At 46.0% G+C, this 19825-nt stretch overlaps 1 protein-coding gene across 6 annotated transcripts in view; it reads right to left on the reverse strand.

Annotated features, from left to right (window-relative positions):
* Positions 1-19825, reverse strand: part of RAD54L (RAD54 like) — a 49681-nt gene that overhangs the window by 9813 nt on the left and 20043 nt on the right. For 5 of the 6 annotated variants that reach the window (XM_077958731.1, XM_077958733.1, XM_077958726.1 and 2 more), the window contains 6 exons: positions 10052-10112; positions 8694-8829; positions 8182-8251; positions 7778-8066; positions 7421-7545; positions 1230-1380 (listed from right to left, as the gene is read on the reverse strand). In XM_077958731.1, coding sequence (XP_077814857.1) covers positions 1230-1380; positions 7421-7545; positions 7778-8003 — 502 coding nt within the window. In that variant the 5' untranslated portion in view covers positions 8004-8066; positions 8182-8251; positions 8694-8829; positions 10052-10112. Of the gene's footprint in view, positions 1-1229; positions 1381-7420; positions 7546-7777; positions 8067-8181; positions 8252-8693; positions 8830-10051; positions 10113-17264; positions 17349-19825 lie in introns of those variants that run through there. The other variant, XM_077958735.1, reaches the window with a different exon arrangement.

The following is a 19825-nucleotide window of genomic DNA, read 5'->3' on the forward strand; positions in this document are numbered from 1 at the left end:
GAGCTATGATTGCAACACTGTACTCCAGCCTGGGCAACAGAGACTCTGTCTCAACAAACAAAACCAAACCAGTAGAATAAATTCTAGTGTATTCATAACATGGAATAGTATGCAATTATGAAAATGAATGAAGTACTGCTACACATAATGTGGATAAACTTTATAAACATAATGTTGAACAAAAGAAACCAGATATAAAGGAATACATACTATATGATTTCATTTATATAAATTCAAAAATAGGCAAAACCAACCTATAGTGTCAAGAAGGAGTTTACTGCTGGGGTGAAAGGAGAGGACAGTGATTAGAAAAGGGGCTGCCAAGTGAGTGTTAGTAATTAATCTAATGGTGGTTACACAAATGTGTTCACTTGGTCATAATCTTGCCACTCAGCAGGTTCTCTGCTTACTCTTGAGCACTGGCAAGTTGGGATGGTACTAACACACCCTTTCACAAATATATATGTGGTTGCCAGGGATTAGGGGAGGGAGGAATGAGGAGTTTTTATTATTATTATTATTATTTTAGAGACAGGGCCTTGCTCTGTTGCCCAGGCTAGAGTGCAATGGCATGATCACAGCCCCCTAAGTAGCTAGGACCAGCAGCACACACCACCACACCCAGCTAATTTTCTTATTTTGTAGAGACGAGATCTCACTATGTTGCCCAGGCTGGTCGTGAACTGGCCTCAAGTGATCTTCCCACCCCAGCCTCTCAAAGCACTGGGAGGGAAGGGGAGATGGGTAGATTTTCAGTTTAGCAAATAGAAAAAAAAAAATCTGAAGATGGATGATGGTGATGGTTGCACAACGTGAATGTACTTAATACCACTGAATTGTTACACTTAAAAATGGTTAAAATGATTTTTAAAAAACACACATCTGCCCAACACAGAGCTTGCTCTGAGGCCAAAGCTCTTGTAAGGGAGCTAGGATGTGAGAAGCAAAAATAATAATTCCACCCTCAGCTCGTCATAACACCACACCCTGTATAGCCCCTGCCACCTCTGCAATGGAAAAATGGCCAACATGGGCTTTGCTGAATTGCTCAGCAGATCCAAGGCCTCCCAATGGCTTTGCTACTCCCTGACAAGAGAAGCCTTCCTACAAGAGTGCCTAGTGACCCACATATAACTAGCATTCTCTTCTTTCTCTCCTCAGCTGGAGTTATACTCCCAAAGACTAGGCAGGGCTCCTCTCTGATGTGGCAAACAAGGCTAGATTCTTACCTAGGATGCCGGAATTAACAAAATGTACCAAGCTGAAATACTCAAGCAGATCATTCTGGATGGGAGTTCCGGAGATGAGCACCCGCCGGCTGGTATTCAAGCTGTCCAGGGCTTGGTAAGTCTGATTCTCAGAGTTCTTGAGCCTGTGTCCCTACAAAAGAATCCTTATTCAGAGTGCAACGTGGCATTCTCTATACAGTAGCAAAGTCTCGTATAGACAGGAAAAGAGCACTCAAAAACATTCCGGGCCAGGTGCAGAGGCTCACGCCTGTAATCCCAGCACTTTGGGAGGCCGAGGCAGGCAGATCACTTGAGCCCAGGAATTCCAGACCAGCCTGGCCAACATGGTGAAACCCCATCTCTACAAAACATACAAAAATGAGCTGGACATAGCAGCTTACACCCATAGCCCCAGCTACTTGGGAGGCTGAGGTGGGAGGATCGCTTGAGTCCGGGAGGTCAAAACTTCAGTGAGCCATGAGTGCACTACAACCTGGGTGACATAGTGAGGAACTGTCTCAACAAAAAACAAAAACATTACAGGTTCTAGGGCTTTGGGAAATAGGCAGGGGGCAGCATAAGACAGGGTTTACCCACTTGACTATGGAGAATGTTAGGCTCAAAAGACAGACCTCTCGTTTCCAGACCAGTGTTATACCCATAAAGCAGAGATTCCCTCTGTTCCTTTCCATCCCTTTCCCTGCCCCACCTCCAGAGCCTTGGCAGCCTACCTATACTCTTCAGAGATCATGTGGCCATATGACAAACCCATGCTTTCAGGGAGTCCTCCCTCTATATCAGTCTACCCAACTCAGAACCTTCTGAGCCAGACGCCTTCTGTATTAGACTCCGGGCCTTGTCTGGGCCATCAGTGTTAAAGGGACTTGGCCCAGGCTCCATGTCCCACCAGAATCCACACAGCTAGTAGAGCCACAGAGCTTCCCTCTGCTTCCCTTTACATCTCTTCCCCAATCCCTATTCTCCCTGTCCTGTCCTCCCATTCTCTCCACTCCTCTACTACTTCTTTTAAGCCTTTTTCAAGAAAATCATAAAGGACCACCTTCCCTCTTTCTCCAAGAGGTACATGGGCAAGATCAGGCCGGTACCTTTTCTATATCCAGCCCCACACTGGGTAATGCGCACAAAACTCAACCACTCAACCAAGAATCAGCAATCAGTGTTGCTCCCTTGAGTCAGGCTTTGACAACGTAATTAAACACAGACCCTTCACTGACTCTCCCATCTATAGCATCAAGTCCAAGCTCTTTAAGCTCACTAGCTTAGCATTCAAAGCCCTTCTCAATGAGACCCCAGTGAACTTCTGTGACACTCTCCAAGCTTGTCACAGTCCAGGAAGCCTGACCTCCTCCTCACTCCTAATGCTGGATTTCCTTATGTCTCTTTGCCCATGCCACCTCTCTGCCTAGAGCTCTTTTCCACAGGCAAGTTCCTCAGATGTCACCTCCTATGCAAAGCCTTCCTCAGTGACTCCAGGCTGCTTGTCTCTCTCACCTCTGTGCTCCTGTGGCACTATGTACATAATGGCTGCTACTATTTAGTGAACCCGTTTAATGTGGTAGGCATGGTACTAACTAAACAATTTACCTGTATTCTGTTCTGTAATCCACACGAATGGAAATTGTATTATCCATTTTAGAGATGAAGAAACTAAGATTTAGAGAGGTAAACAGTTATCCAAAATCATGCCAGTAGAAAGTAGCAGAGCTGGGATTTGAACTCAGGACCTGTATGACTCAGAGTCTGGACACTGTACCACTCTGCCCTCATCCATAATATATGTACTAGAGTGCTAATCACTCTCCTGTACTTTATCTTCTCAACTAGGCAGAGACCAGGATTTCTTAAGGCAGAGACTATGTCAGATTCACCTGTATAATTTCAGTGTATAGGACAAAGCTCAATGAATGTTAGTTGAAGGAAAGAATGAAATAATGACCAATGTTGCTATTAAAGATTAAATAAACCAGCGGGGCATGGTGGCTCATGCCTGTAATCCTAGCACTTTGGGAAGCGGAGGCAGGTGGATCACCTGAGGTCAGGAGTTCAAGTTCAGCCTGGCCAACATGGTGAAACCCTCTCTCTACTAAAAATACAAAAATTAGCTGGGTGTGGTGGCATGTGCCTGCCTCCCCAGTTTAAGCAATTCTTGCGCCTCAGCTTCCTGAGTAGCTTATATTACAGGCATGTGCCACTATGCCGGGCTAACTTTTGTATTTTTAGTAGAAACAGGGTTTCACCATGTTGGCCAGGCTAGTCTTGAAATCCTGACCTCAAGTGATCCGCCCACCTCAGCCTTCTAAAGTCCTGGAATTACAGGTGTGAGCCAGTGTTTAGCCTAGAAATTTAATTAAAAAATATATATATATTAGAGGCTCCAAGTACTAGCCCTAAAAAAACGTTTAGACTTCTGAACTGAAGAGGGAAATGAGACTTGAAAGTCAGAGGAAATCACCCAACAGGTCCAGGGGAAATGAGCACCACCCATTAGATCTTCTAAACTGAAGCTCCCTGAGGGACAGCACTGTGAGATCTCCAGGGCCTGACACACAAAAGGCACTTAATAAATGACCCAGCAAATGAAATGGGCTACCACACTATCCTGTCTCTGCAAAAGAGAAAGCCAACCCCAGTTCCCTATTGGATCAGTCACTAAGGATCCACATGGGTCTCGATGAGGAGCACAGGGACAACCCTTCCATACCCAAGGCAAGCTTCTTTCTGCACCAAGCATCCGAGGCAGAGGGCGATAGGAAAAAGAGCCATGACTTGGAATCTCACACCTGCATTCACATTCCAGCTTACTATGTACTCGCTGGGTGAACCTGGGCAAGTCACCACGCACTTCCCTGAGTTTGTCTCCTAATCTTTAAGACTGAGATGATGATGAGGTCAATCCCGCTGCTATTTATACACTTGTACAAAGTGCTCCCAAATATCCTTTCTCTTGATCTGGATCATATCCCTTTCAAGTAGCCCCTGTGTCACCCACTCTACAGATGAAGAAACAATCTCAGAGCAGTCTCATCTGTGGAAAGTCACGCTTGTAAGTGGCAAAGCCAGAGCTGATTCCATGTCTTTTGATTGAGGATCAAAGATTTTGTACATAGAAGTTATTATGAAAAACTGTGTTCCAGAGAAATGCGTTAGCTGGGAGGAAGACGCTGTGGGAGCTGAGAACATGAAAGCCTGAAATGGCACCTTCCCTATCCAGGGTCTGAACAGGACAAACCCTCTCCCTTCCTGGAGTAAGATGACTATCTTTTCAGGACTTTCGGTTTCTCAGATCCCTGACAGTTGACAAAATAAAAGGTAAACAAGTAGAAAGGTAAACAGCCAAGGGGCTGCAGTGTGATAAGAGGCAGCGTCATCCCTTGTGCCCTGCACAGAGTCAGCTCATAAAACAGGACAGAGTGGGGAAGAAAAAAACACTAAGGAGAAGAAAAAGGCTGGGCACAGTGGCTCAAACCTGTAATCCCAGCACTTTGGAAAGCCGAGGTCACAGATTACTTGGGGCCAGGAGTTCGAGACCAGCCTGGCCAACATGGTGAAACCCCATCTCTACTAAAAATACAAAAATTAGCCAGAGTGGTGGTGCACGCCTGTAATATCAGCTACTCAGGTGGCTGAGGCAGGATAATCACTTAAACCTGGGAGGTGGAGGTTGTGGTGAGCCAAGATCACATCACTGCACTCCATCTGGGCAACAGAACAAAGATCCTTGTCTCAAAAAAAAAAAAAAAAGGTAGAAAAAAATTTAGATGCTCCCTAATCCTCAAAGGCTCAACAGCTACAGCCTGCCTTCCCCTCCCATAATGCTTCGGACCCGGCTCCTGGCATAGTCTCCCTCCACAGTGATGAAGCAGATGCCAGTGAACCACAGGGCAGTAACATGCGTACCTCACCTCAACCTGGTAACTTCCCTACTCCTACCAGGAAGTTAGGAGTCTGAAGACCAGCCAGACAATGACTGACCAGAAAATAGCTCACAACTAGAAAGCATGGTACCCAAAAGCAAGCTTTTTCCCTCTGTCCCCTCTCTGAAGTTCCTCAGACAACTGGCCTTATCTACAGTACCCAGAGCTGAGCCTAGCCTGCCAAATGGTTGACAGATAGGGCCAAGTCTTTCAGCTACCTCTCCACTAGAACCTCAGGGGTATACAAAGGAGCTCAACTCTCCCCAGAAGTTGCACACAATGGCTATAGACTCAGGGTCGCCAAGTCCACTGGGAAGTCCTGAAAAATTCTCTATAGTCGGAAGCTCCCAGCCACCCTCACTACTTCCTAAGTACTAGCCTCTCTACTGCCATTCACATATACTGGAAAAGGCCAGGAAGTAACTACGGCCATATTCCCTTAATCCCAGAGAGAAGGAACAAGGAGTCAACACAAACTACTACTACAAGGTGTATGGACTTTCTTATCTCTGCTTTTGTTCTTGCAAGTACCCCCCACCTGGAATAACCACCAGAGCTTACATTTGCCAAGGTCTTATGACATACCAGGCACTGCGATAAGAGCTTTTTCTTAATAATATCATTTAATCCTCACAATAATCCTATGAGGCAGATATTATCACCCCATTTTACTGATGTAGAAACAAAGGTTCAACTAGTAAAGTAACTTGTTGAAGGTCACACTGCTGGTAAGTGGCAGAGTCAGGATATGAATAAAAGTCTCTAATTCTAGAACCTGTTCCCTGTGGAAGGAAAATGGCATCTCAGGACCCCAAACTATGCCAAAGGGAAAAGTTAAGCTTGGGAACTAGTCATGCAAAAAACTGTCTTTCCTTTTGTTCCTAAACAGATAGCAGTAGACAGAAGGCCATGCCTCTCCCCAGGTGGCCTCCCTCACCCTGACAATGTAAATAAACAGCTCATCTTTACAGATAGAAGACAAAGACAAGACTAGAAATCCTCCCTCCCAGACAAATGTGTATTTGACTTCTTCCTCTACTCTTTATTTACTTAACTGTATGTAAAATGCAGATTTATTGAGCTGAATGCATAACTGATGGTTTCTCTTTCCCTCCAGCCTGCTCTTGCCCCTTTATGTGTGTTTGTGTGTGGTTTTTTTTTTTTTTTTTTTTTGAGAAAGGGTCATGTGTGTCTGTGTATATGTGTGTTTTTGTTTCTTTTTAATTTGTTTTTTTTGAGACGGAGTCTTGCTCTGTCACCCAGGCTAGAGTGCAGTGGCATGATCTAGGCTCACTGCAACCTCCGCCTCCTGGGTTCAAGAGATTCTTCTGCCTCAGCCTCCCGAGTAGGTGGGATTACAGGTGCCTGCCACTATGCCCAGCTAATTTTTGTATTTTTAGTAGAGACGGGGTTTCACCATCTTGGCCAGGCTGTTCTCAAACTCCTGACCTCATGATCCACCCACCTCGGCCTCCCAAAGTGCTGATAACAGGCATGAGCCACCGCGCCTGGCCATATGTGTGTTTTGAGACAGGGTTTCACACCCCATCATCCAAGCTGGAGTGCAGTGGCGCAATCTCTGCTCACTTCCCGGGCTCAGCTGATTCTCCCACCTCGGCCTCTCGAGCAGCTGGGACTACAGGTGCACCACCACACTTGACTAATATTTTTATTTTTAGGTAGAGGTGGGGTTTCACTATGTTGCCCAGGCTGGTCCCAAACTTCTGGGCTCAAGTGATCCACTCACCTCAGCCTCCCAAAGTGCTGGGATTACAGGCATGAATCATCGTGCCCAGCCCCCCTTTAAATATTGAAGTCCTCAAAAACCGCTTTGGAAAAAGCACAGGCTACAGATCCTACTGTAGCTTGTGTCTCTTTTTCCCCAGAGCATCCTCAACCTTGACAAAATAAATCTCTAAGTTAAGACTTTTCTCAGACACTTTCTGGTTTATATCCTCTAAACACTGCCACCCACCCTTCAAGGTCCTTCTTTAGTCCGGGGATACTATCTGGAGACAACAAAGCCAATCAGTCCCCAGCATCTCACTCTCCTTGGAGTTCTAAGCATTGTTTAAGCCCTCTTTTGGCAGACAGTATCTTGTATTTTGGTATCACAGGCTCTCCCTATCACTTGTCTCCACGGCAGCATCCTGTCTTCAGCATTCCCCAGTGACTAGCACAGTCCTTGGAAGGCAATACTCAGTGAAGAGATTTTGACAGATTTTCTCCTACCACCCAGACTGCTGAGTCAAGTACCTCGTCACATATGACCAGACCAACACTTCCTTTCTGGAGGACTCCAACATGAAGGCGGAAGGTCTCATACGAAATTATGAGGATGGGAGAAGGCACTCTGGCTCCACGCTGGTTCATGAATCCTTCTACAACAGAAAAGGTGTCAAGGGAACAATTCAGAATCTTTAAAAAAAAAAAAAACAACTCAACAGTTTTTTAATTTAGCCTGGAAACTGACTCCACTTCAACTATTTTCAATGGAAATTCTCTTTTCTGCTACCCCTGCATTGCCCTTCCCCCTGGCCATAAGTGAGCATACACATAAGAAAGCAGCAGGCTATGCAGGAGAGTGCAGCCATCTTTGTTAAGGCTCCATACCCAGTTTTTGGTCTATTTCGTCCTTAGATCCTCCATCGATGGCCAGAGGTTGGATCCTCCCTCCAAGCCATTTCCCAACCTCATTATACCAGTTCTTCACCAGGCTGGAAGGCGACACCACCATTGCCTTGTCAATTTCTGGCTTGCACTCTGGACTCTGACGCAAAAGTGTCCACATCAATGTGATGCACTGCAGCGTCTTTCCCAGGCCCATCTCATCAGCCATGATGCAGCCATGGCTGCCAGGGATGCGCCGACTGGTGACACACTCCCACAGGAATTTCACTCCCTAGAGAATAACAGCCTTCAGTCCACTTTGGCACCTACGCTGCTGCTGTCACAGGGATGGTAGTCTCCCAGGCTCAGCCCCTAGCCCACACCTCATTCCCCTCACCCTCATTTACCTCTCTCTGATGAGGCCGCAAAACCTTACTGAGAATAGGGTCAACAACCACATGGACAGGGAGTTTCTCCCTGAGAAAACACAGCAAAGAAAACAGTGTGCTCAGACATGGGCAAGGGAGCACCCTCAGGAAGCTGTGTCCTGCTGATCCAGAGGCAACAGAGGCAGCTGCCTAAGAGAAGACCTTCTTGGCTGATAAGTCATAAAACCATAGCAAATTCCTATTTTAGGAGTTAGAAAGTTAGCTCAGAGAGGAATGGGTTCCCTATGTCATCACCTCAATCACTCCTCCTCCTAAGTGAGCATCCTGGGAAGGCAGGAGGGGATGAGGAATGCCTACTCACTGGACATGACCACAGGCTCTTCCCCAGGCAGTCACCTTCCCCAATCATCTACTCTCTGAAAACACATGCCAATCCTAAAGAGAAATCACACCAAAATACCCTCTACCCTCCCAAGTATGCATGCATGTACAGAGGACCAGAACTGCTTACAAAATACCAGTGCACATACTTGTCAAGCTTCAGCTGGTCGTGGGCACTCAGCGGGGGAGGCTCATACAGAACCAAGGCATCTTTTTCCAGGGGGTCATGGAGGGCCCGGCGGACCCCAGCCCTTTTCAGGCCCAATGCCCGAGAGCCCAGAGGACCTACAAACCAATAATCATTCCATCACCTGAACCTATGTTTAGGAGCTCCAGCAAGCCCAACTCAAATACTTGTCCTTCACATAACATTTCTTGAGCTCCCATATGACCCTCTCTCTCTGAGAATGCCTCCAAACTCAGTTTGGGCATCTCTAAACGACCATTATCCCATTCTGCTTTTTTTAGAGATGGAGTCTCACTCTATTGCCCAGGCTAGAGTGCAATGGCACAATCTTGGCTCACTGCCATCTCTGCCTCCTGGGTTCAAGCAATTCTCCTGCCTTAGCCTCCCAAGAAGCTGGGATTATAGGCTCCCGTCACCACATCTGGCTAATTTTTGTATTTTTTTCGTAGAGACAGGGTTTCACCATGTTGTCCAGGCTGGTCTTGAACTCCTGACCTCAGGTGATCTGCCCGCCTTGGGCTCCCAAAGTGCTGGTATTGCAGGCGTGAGCCACCACACCCAGCCCCCAGAATTATTCTGCTTTGAATCAGAGCTTTTCCTGTTTTATTTCTCCCATTCCATTACAAACTTCTGAGGTGCCAGGTCTGGTTCATTTCAACTCAACACAATCCTGGGAAGGCCTGAAATTCTAAATGGGGCTTTCATAGAGCTTTCTGAGAGCTCCTGAGAGCTGGCCACAGCCAAGCATAGTGTCTCAAGCCTGTAGTCCCAACACTTTTTGAGAGGTCGAGGTGGGAGGATCGCTTGAGCCCAGGAGTTCGAGATCAGCCTGGTCAACATAGTGAAATCCTATCTCTATTAAATTTTTAAAAAAGAAAAAAAAAGAGAGAGAGAGAGAGAAAGCTGGCCTCCCTACTCCTCCAAGCCCCGGTTTTAGCATCATGCTGTACCCTATATGAGACAGGGAAAAAACCTTAACAGAATTTAGGCCTCCCACACAGTCAGCGTCATAAAAGAGATGCTACTGAATGCACTTGGATTGAATGAAGCCCAGGTCCATCAGCCATCTTGGCCCACCAGGAACTTTCTGAGCAATGGGACACCTCTACCAAGAAGATGAGGGGCAGTTAGTCTTGGCAGCCGTTACTGAGGCTAACACAGTTTTCATGCAGGCCTCAGGAGGGTCACCCCAAACACAGCCACTGCTGGACTGGCACCTTCAATTCCCAGCTAAGCTTGTATTTACAAAAGCAGGTTTTTAATTTATTCAGGCACACATACATATGACTGATTTCAAAAATAGAAAAACCTCCATTTTACCTTGATAATTTGGAATGGGGACTTTGAAAGGCTTTGACAAAATGCTTCGAATAAATGCTTCCTAAAAAGAAAGGAGAAACAGGGATTCAGGACTGATTGGAGATGTTACGAGACAATATCATGATATGCTTCACATTAGGTTTGGTACAACAGCGTCCATCCTCGAGGCTTTATGTAAGGTTCTACAAGTATCCAGGGATAGCAGAAGGAAGGGCCCAGCCTCAGTCAACCATGAAGCTTAGAACCCATGAAACCTTTCACTCATTAAAGATGCCAGTGAACATACCTAGCTCTTCCCTAGGGTATAGCACCTTGGAAAGCAACTACCACAGACTTAGCCAACCCGAGTAATAACAGAGAATTCCAATGTCTGGGTTTAACCACTGTCATATAGGGCTACACCTTCCCAAGCATACCTCACATACCTCACAATTCTTTTTTTTTTTTTTTTGGCCACATCAGTTCTGCCTAATATATCTAATACTCACATCAGCCTCCTTGGGAACTAAACAGCTCATCAAAGAGTAGTGATAGTAGGGGAAATGGGAGCCATAGTATTAATAAAATAATATTAACAACACCAGGCCGAGCATGGTGGCTCACACCTGTAATGCTAACACTTTGGGAGGCCAAGGCAGGAGGATCACTTAGGTCTGGGAGTTCGAGACCAGCCTGGGCAATATAGCAAGACCCCTATCTCTATTTTTAAAATATATATTTAAAAATATAAATAAAAATAATGATGGCTACCAATGTATGCTAGACACAGAGCTAAGCCTCTTGCATTCATGTTACCATTTAATCCCAATAGCTGTATGAGGTCCATATATTACTGGTGTTCCCATTTTACAGATGAGCAAACTGAAGCTCAGGGTGATTAAGTCACTTTCTCAAATCACAAAGCCATTATAAACGCAGGACTTTCCTGGTTCTAGGGTCCTTACTTGTACTCAGTAGGCAATGTGGCCTCTCACCCAGTCTGAGTACAGCCATACAGATCAGCCCAGACCCAGCAGCTTCCTGCCATGTAAAGCACAAGAGAAGGAACATGAGAAAGGGACATGAGAGAGAAGCTAAGCCCAACACTAAGAAAAAGCAAGTGGGACAAGGGTGACAGCAGGTAGACATGTGGGTCCTAGAGAGGTAGCACTGGTGACTCCTCCACCTAAGGGCAAGAAGCCTCTCTACAAGCACTTCTGCCTTGAACCAGCATTATTCCGTGGGCTATGGGGCTGGGGCAGGAGTAGAGAAGGCAGAAAAATTAACACTGAACTACTTCTGACAGCTCCCATGGAAGTTCTGGTCCACACACACCTGAGCCCTTTGCGGAACTGTGATAGCCTATGAACCTCAACAAAACCAGAGCTGGAACCCAAGAGATCAAAGAGAAATAAAGAGCAGAGACTCTGAAGGTAGTTTTAATGGGAATATATTAGTGGAAAAAGCAGTAATGAAAATATGTCCCTTCTAGCAAAAAACATAGTCTAGTAGGAAAAAAAAGCAAGCCTGCCCTGATATTTTTACCTTTGTTTTCTGACTCATTTCTTCACACATCATAAATGTCTAGAAACTCAAATGTACTTTATTTGTTTTTTGGGTTTTTTTTTTTTTTTTTTTTTTTTTTTTGGAGACAGAGTCTCACTCTGTCGCCCAGCTAGAGTGCAATGGTGCAATCTCAGCTCACTGCAACCTCTGCCTCCCGGGTTCAAGCAATTCTCCTGCCTCAGCCTCCCAAGTAGCTGGGACTACAGGCGCACGCCACCACACCTCACTAATTTTGGTATTTTTAGTAGAGACAAGGTTTCACCATGTTGGCCAGGCTAGTCTTGAACTCCTGACCTCAAGTGATCCGTCCACCTTGGCCCCCCAAAGTACTGGGATTATAGGAATGAGCCATCGCAACTGGCCTCAAATGTACTTTCAATTAAAAAAAAGTAATGAATTTTTTTTTGTGATATTAGAAGACAGAAAACGAGTATGTAGAAATGAACTTCCTTATCACACTAAATAACATGACAATATCACACTATGACAATATCACACTAAGTAACATAACATGAGGGCAAAGTTGGCAAAAAACTCAAATGCTTTTGTTTATTTTCAAACTTCTTTGCATGTGAATAAAATCCTTTATTGACACTTTTTTTTTTTTTTTTAAAACAGACAGGGTCTCACTTTGTCGCCCAGGCTGGAGTACAGTAGTGGTGATCATACCTCACTGCAGTCTCTAAGTCCTGGCTCAAGGGATCTTCTCACCTCGGCCTCCCAGAGTGCTGGGATTATAGGCATGAGCCATCATGCCCAGCCTTTACTATTTTTGATTAGCATGACTGTAACTATGAACAGCAATGATAATCATTATGAAAGATGCTAACAAAAAGGACCCTTGGCCAGTGCAGTGGCTCATGCTTATAACCCCAGTGCTTTGGGAGGCTGAGGTGGGAGGACCGCTTAAGTCCAGGATTTTGAGACCAGTGTAAGGCAACGTAGTGAGACCCCGCCCGACACACCCCCTAAACAAAATTTAAAAATTACCCAGGCACTGTGGCACACGGTCCCAGCTACTCGGAAAGCCAAGGCGGGAAGATCACTTGAGCCTAGGAGTTCAAGGCTGCAGTGAGCTATGATTACACCATTGCACTCCAGCCTGGGTGACAGCAAGACCTGCCTCAAAGGAAAAAAAAAAAAAGCTACTCTTTTTTTTTTTTTTTTTTGAGACAAAGTCTCGCTCTGTCGCCCAGGCTGGAGTGCAGCGGCCGGATCCCAGCTCACTGCAAGCTCCGCCTCCCAGGTTTACGCCATTCTCCTGCCGCAGCCCTCCCAAGTAGCTGGGACTACAGGCGCCCGCCACCTCACCCGGCTAGTTTTTTGTATGTTTTTTAGTAGAGACGGGGTTTCACCGTGTTAGCCAGGATGGTCTCAATCTCCTGACCTTGTGATCCGCCCGTCTTGGCCTCCCAAAGTGATGGGATTACAGACTTGAGCCACCGCGCCCGGCCAAAAAAGCTACTCTTAAGTCAAATGAGAGGAAAAGGAGATGGACCCTAATTTTCTTTTTAATATGGCATCAATTCTAAAACAGAAATATTTTCAAAATTATCAGTACAGAAGGCTAGATTTGAGGCTCTGAGTATCCAAGAATGTATGCTCCAAATTTAAAAAGACTTTCAATAGAACACAGGAACCATAGGTTCTGCAGGGAGAACTACAGGCTTGCATAACTGGCAAGGAAGAATGTGGAGACCCCTGGCCAAAAACATCTGAGGGCTCAGTCTGCAAAATGGAATGGCTGGCCAGGCACAGTGCACGCCTGTAATCCCAGCACTTTGGGAGGTCAAGGCAGGCAGGCAGGTCACTTGAGGTCAGGAGTTCGAGACCTGCCTTGCCAACATGGTGAAACCCCCTCTCTACTAAAAATACAAAACACTGAGCTGGGCATGGTGGCGGGCACCTATAATCCCAGCTACTTGGGGGGTTGAGGCACAAGGATAACTTGAACCTGGGAGGCGGAGGTTGCAGTGAGTCAAGATCGCGCCACTGTACTCCAGCCTGGGCCATAGAGCAAGACCCTGTCTCAAAAAAATTTTAAAAAAAATAAATAATTAAAAAAAAAAAGAATGGCCAACCTTCAGGGATCTGGTCTGGTGACTCACCAGTCTTTATAGGAGGGGGCAGGGAGGTAGCATGCTCTCATTCTCTGTTCATTTGGTTACTGATAATTCATATCAATCTTTCCTTCTGATAGATGACAGCATCCCTCCTCCCCACCAAGGCTAAAGCTTCCCATTTCTGCAGAGAATCACTCTGTTATGACTGATCACTCTTGTATCTCAGCCTCTCCCTCTACTAGCTCTTACCAGTATTTAAAATGGACTTAATTATCTCCTATCTTAAAAATAAATATTCATTTGATTCCTTATCTCCTCCCCTCCACAGGCAAACTTCTACTAAGTTTATATAGCTCCCCTTCTTTCCTCCCACTCTTCCTGTCTTCTGCCCCTTCCACTCTGGCCAAGATCACGAATGGCCTACATGACCCTAATTCCAATGGACATGTATCTTACTTGACGAAGCTGGCCACTCTTTCTCAAATATTTTCTGCCTTTGACTTCCATGACACTACTCTCCACCTTTCCGGGATCTCATCTTTAGTCCCCTAACGAGCTCTTTTTCCTCTGCCTTTTAACCCTCACCCCACTCCCAGAGCTCAGTGCTCCCAACCAGCTGCAGTGACACACATCTGTAATCCTAGCACTCTGGGAGGCCAAGACAGGAGGATTGCTAGAACCCAGGAGTTTGAAACCTGCCTGGGCAACATAGTGCGACCTGATCTCTACATATCATTTAAAAATTAGCCAGGTGTGGTGGCGCACATCTGTGGTCCTAGCTACTCCAGAGGCTGAGGTGGCAGCAATACTCGAGCCTGAGATTGAGGCTGCAGTGACCCGTGATCGCACCACTGCATTCCAGCCTGGGCGACACAGCGAGACCCTGTCTCAGAAAAAAAAAACAAAGTCAGTGCTCCCCAGGGCTCAGGCTTTAGCCCTCAGATCTTCTGACTACACATTCACCAATCTATTTAACAGGTATAAAATATATCTATGCTAATGAGTCCCAGATATATTTCTAGTTATACCTTACTCCACATCCACATTTGCAAACGACTGCAGACCTAGATCTCCTGTAGAGACTTCAAAATCATCATGTCTAAGGCTAATGTCCTCATCTCCAAGGCCACACTATGACTCTTGTGAGCCCCAGGCACTTTTGCCTTTGGGGCCCCTTCCTCCATTAAAAAAAAAAAAAAAAAAGGCCAGATGCAGCGGCTCACGCCTGTAATACCAGCATTTTGGGAGGCCAAGGCAGGCAGATCACTCAAGGTCAAGAGTTCAAGACCAGCCTGGCCAACATGGTAAAACCGTGTCTCTACTAAAAATACAAAAATTTGCCAGGCGTGGTGGTGGGTGCCTGTAATCCCAGCTACTCAGGAGGCTGAGGCAGGAGAATAGGCTGAACCTGGGAGGCGGAGGTTGCAGTGCACCAAGATCACGCCACCACACTCCATTCTGAGCGACAGAGCAAGACTCCCTATGAAAAAAAAGAAAAAACAAAAACAAAAAAGACTGCGTTGGTATAAAGATAAATATAATAGTATAATCAGGCTAGATTACTATGTATTATTTTTCTTCTGATTTTTTTTTTTTTTTTTTTTTTTTTTGAGATGGAGTCTGGCTCTGTCGCCCAGGCTGGAGTGCAGTGGCCGGATCTCAGCTCACTGCAAGCTCTGCCTCCCGGGTTTACGCCATTCTCCTGCCTCAGCCTCCCGAGTAGCTGGGACTACAGGCGCCCGCCACCTCACCCGGCTAGTTTTTTTGTATTTTTTAGTAGAGACGGGGTTTCACCGTGTTCGCCAGGATGGTCTCGATCTCCTGACCTCGTGATCCGCCCGTCTCGGCCTCCCAAAGTGCTGGGATTACAGGCTTGAGCCACCGCGTCCGGCCTTTCTTCTGATTTTAAAAGGAATTAAAGACCACCATTGCTCTCTAAGTGCAGTGTTAGCTCACCAAGCTCCAGCTGAAGGAGAATGGAGGTAAGTAAGGTGGTGAGCCAAGATAGCACCACTGCACTCCAGTCTGGGTGAGAGCACAAGACCCTGTCTCAAAAAAAAAAAAGGAATACCTAAGTATATCACTGTGAGTAGAAAAATAGGGGACAGAAATCAGGTATTGCAGTTTTTCCACCATTTTTATTTTTTGTGTGAATTCTTTTTTTTTTTTTTTTTTTTTAGACGGAGTCTCACTCTGTCGCCAGGCTAGAGTGCAGTGGCGCGATCTCAGCTCACTACAAGCTCCACCTCCCAGGTTCATACCATTCCTCAGCCTCCCAAGTAGCTGGGACTACAGGCGCCCACCACCACGCCCAGCTAATTTTTTGTATTTTTTAGTAGAGATGGAGTTTTACTGTGTTAGCCAGGATGGTCTCAATCTCTGATCTCCTGACCTCGTGATCCGCCCACCTCAGCCTTCCAAAGTGCTGGGATTACAGGCGTGAGCCACCTTGCCTGGCCTTTTGTGTGAATTCTTAATATAAATGTAGCGATGTAAAGCATTAATACAAGTCAAAATGTTTCAGTGAACAAGTTTCAGCACTTCAATTCTATAACAATTATAAACAAACCTGTTCATATCTTCTGGACAATGGATTTTTTAAAATACAATTTCTTATTGACAGCAACTAAACAGTGTTAGTAGCATTCTTATCACACAGCAGATTCTACCCATTAACTATACTTTTCTGAATTTTCCTATATGCAAGTATTTTTTTTCCTTTTGAGACAGGGTCTCTGTCACTCAGGGTGGAGTGCAGTGACAGTATCATGTGTCACTGCACCCTTGACCTCCTCAGCTCAAATGATCCTCCCACCTCAGTCTCCAGAGTAGCTGGGACTATAGTCACATGCAACCACATACAGCCAATTTATTTATTGTTTTTTAGAGATAGGGTCTCACTACGTTGCTCAAGTTGGTCTCAAACTCCTGGGCTCAAGTGATCCTCCTGCCTCGGCCTCCCAAAGTGCTGGGATTACAGGTATGCGCCACCATGCCCAGCCTGCAAGTACATTTTTAATGTTGTCTATCTTCTGTTCTGTTCCTGTAACTTTGCTATTAAAAGACAATAGCTTTTGTATAATACATTCAACTTCATGGGCCCCCTGATTACAGTGCCCGCCATCTCCCTCCCACCAAATGCCATTCCTCTTCTGCGTTCCCTATCTCAGCAAATGACACCACCATCCATCTACCTTGCCCAAGCCTAAAATCCCAACTTCATCCTCAATTTTCCCTCTCCCCACATGTAATCAATCCCAAGTTTTTCCACTTGTCATTTTTAAGTCTCTCTCAAAATCCACCTACTTCTTCCCATTCCCCATTCCCCTAAAACCCACGTCCAGGGCATAATTCTCTCTTGTTTGGCCACCTGCAATAGCTTTCTCACTGTTTCCCTACCTCCAGTCTCTCCGCATCCAAAAGATATTCTACACTGCTGTTACCTCCCACCCCCACTTAAAACACTTCTAAAGCTCTTCAATGACCTTAGTCCAGACTCTCCTAGCATGGCTTCTGAAAAGCCTTCCACTCTTAGCCTCTGCATAGCTCTCCAACTCTCATCTCTCACCACCATCCCCCAACTCCCCACACTCTCTTTTCAGTACCTGCCTCTATTGTTGCCAGGCTTTCCAATAAGCTGTTCCTTCTATTAGAATATTTTCCACTCCTGGCCGGGCACGGTGGCTCACGCCTGTAATCCCAGCACTTTGGGAGGCCGAGACGGGCGGATCACGAGGTCAGGAGATCGAGACCATCCTGGCTAACACGGTGAAACCCTGTCTCTACTGAAAATACAAAACAAATTAGCCTGGCGTGGTGGCAGGCACCTGTAGTCCCAGCTACTTAGGAGGCCGAGGCAGGAGAATGGCGTGAACCAAGGAGGCGGAGCTTGCAGTGAGCCCAGATCGCCCCACTGCACTCCAGCCTGGGCGACTGAGCGAGACTCCGTCTCAAAAAATAAATAAATAAATAAATAAGAATGTTTTCCACTCTCTTCACCTGTCTAACCCCTCATATCTTTCAAGACTTAACAGCACATCTTTCAGAGGCAGGTCTTCCCCAATGTCCAGACCCGTAGGTCTCCTGTTATGCACTCCCACAACTGCACTTATGCCATGTAGTTACACAGGACAACTTCGAATAAATCCTGAATGAAACAGTCCCAGAAGATTACACACCATTTTAATACCATTTTCTTTCTTTTGAGATGGGGTCTCGCTCTGTGACCCAGGCTGGAGTGCAATGGTGCCGATCTCGCCTGACTGCAACCTCTGCCTCCTAGGCTTAAGCGATCCTCCCATGTCAGCCTCCCAGGTAGCTGGGACAACAGGCACACGCCACCATGCCCAGCTAATTTTTTTTTGTATTTTTGATAGAGATGGGGTTTCATCATGTTGCCTGGGTTGGTCTCAAACTCCTGAGCTCAAGCCATCTGCCTACCTCGGCCTCCTAGAATGCTGGGATTATAGGTGTGAACCAACACGCCTACCCAACACCATTTTTTAAAGTTCATAAAACCAATTAAAAAATGTATTAGTGATTATTTTTTTTGAGATGGAGTCTCACTCTGTTGCTGAGGCTGTATTAGTGATTTTTGTATGTATGCTAAAACTGTCATAAAAGCAAAAGATAATGGATACAATTCAAGATAGTGATTACCTCTGGAGAAGGGAAAAGGGATTATGGGTTTGACAATGTTCTAGTCCTGGCTGATGGGTTCACAGGTGTTTGTGTTTTATAACTTATGCGATATATCTATATTTATCAAGTATTACACAAAACTGTTGTTTTTTTTGTTTTTGGGATGGATTTTCACTCTCGTTGCCCAGGCTAGAGCGCAATGGCACGATCTTGGCTCACTGCAACCTCCGCCTCCCGGGTTCAAGTGATTCTCCTGCCTCAGCCTCCCAAGTAGCTGGGATTACAGGCATGTACCACCATGCCTGGCTAATTTTCTCTGTATTTTTAGTAGAGACAGGATTTCAACATGTTTGCCAGGCTGGTCTTGAACTCCTGACCTCAGGTGATCCATCTGCTTTGGCCTCCTAAAGGGCTGGGATTACAGGCATGAGCCACTGCACCTGGCCCAAAACTGTTTTTATTTAGTTAAGTTTTTTTTTTTTTTTTTGAGACCAAGTCTCACTCTTGTCCAGGCTGGAGTGCAGTGGCACGATCTTGACTCACTGCAACCTCTGCCTCCCGGGTTTCAAGTGATTCTCATGCCTCAGCCTCCTGAGTAGCTGGGACTACAGGCATATGACACCGTGCCCAGTTAATTTTTGTATTTTTAGTAGAGAAGGGGCTTAACCATGTTGGCCAGGCTGGTCTCAAACTCCTAACCTCAGGTGATCCACCCACCTCGGCCTCCTGAAGTGCTGGGATTACAGGCGTGAGCCACCCCGCCTGGCCACAAAACTGTGTTTAAATGTTTGCTGAATGCACAAATGACTAATCTCCATTATGTATTCCTAGTTTTCCTTCAAAACATTACTCATAAAGCTTAGTGGAAAAGCTTTGGAGCTAGGCAGATCTGCTCCACCCACTCTGAGCAAATTACTTAACCCTTCTGAGACTCAGTTTTCTCATCTTTTTTTTTTTTTTTTTTTTTTTGAGACGGAGTCTCGCTCTGTTGCCCAGGCTGGAGTGCAGTGGCCAGATCTCAGCTCACTGCAAGCTCCGCCTCCCGGGTTCCCGCCATTCTCCTGCCTCAGCCTCCCGAGTAGCTGGGACCACAGGCGCCGCCACCTCGCCCGGCTAGTTTTTTGTATTTTTTAGTAGAGACGGGGTTTCACCGTGTTAGCCAGGATGGTCTCGATCTCCTGACCTTGTGATCCGCCCGTCTCGGCCTCCCAAAGTGCTGGGATTACAGGCTTGAGCCACCGCGCCCAGCCAGTTTTCTCATCTTAAAACGTGAGAATTACATGAGGCAATGCACAGAACCTGCCATGGTGGTGATTAAGTTTGACTTTACTACAGGAAATATATGACTCTGGTACTCCTTAAAGTCATATACAGAGTCAGAGTCTGAGCTGACATGAGGATCCTAGTTCCTTTACCCTCCTTTCCTCAGGAATCTGAACCATCTGATATCTGGTGCCCATGTAGCTACTATAAACCAGGCACAAGTTAGGCACACCTCTCTAAGCAGGCCCCAGCAGCTGTGGGC

This window comes from Macaca mulatta, chromosome 1, assembly GCF_049350105.2.
Source record: "Macaca mulatta isolate MMU2019108-1 chromosome 1, T2T-MMU8v2.0, whole genome shotgun sequence".
Lineage (NCBI taxonomy): Eukaryota > Metazoa > Chordata > Mammalia > Primates > Cercopithecidae > Macaca > Macaca mulatta.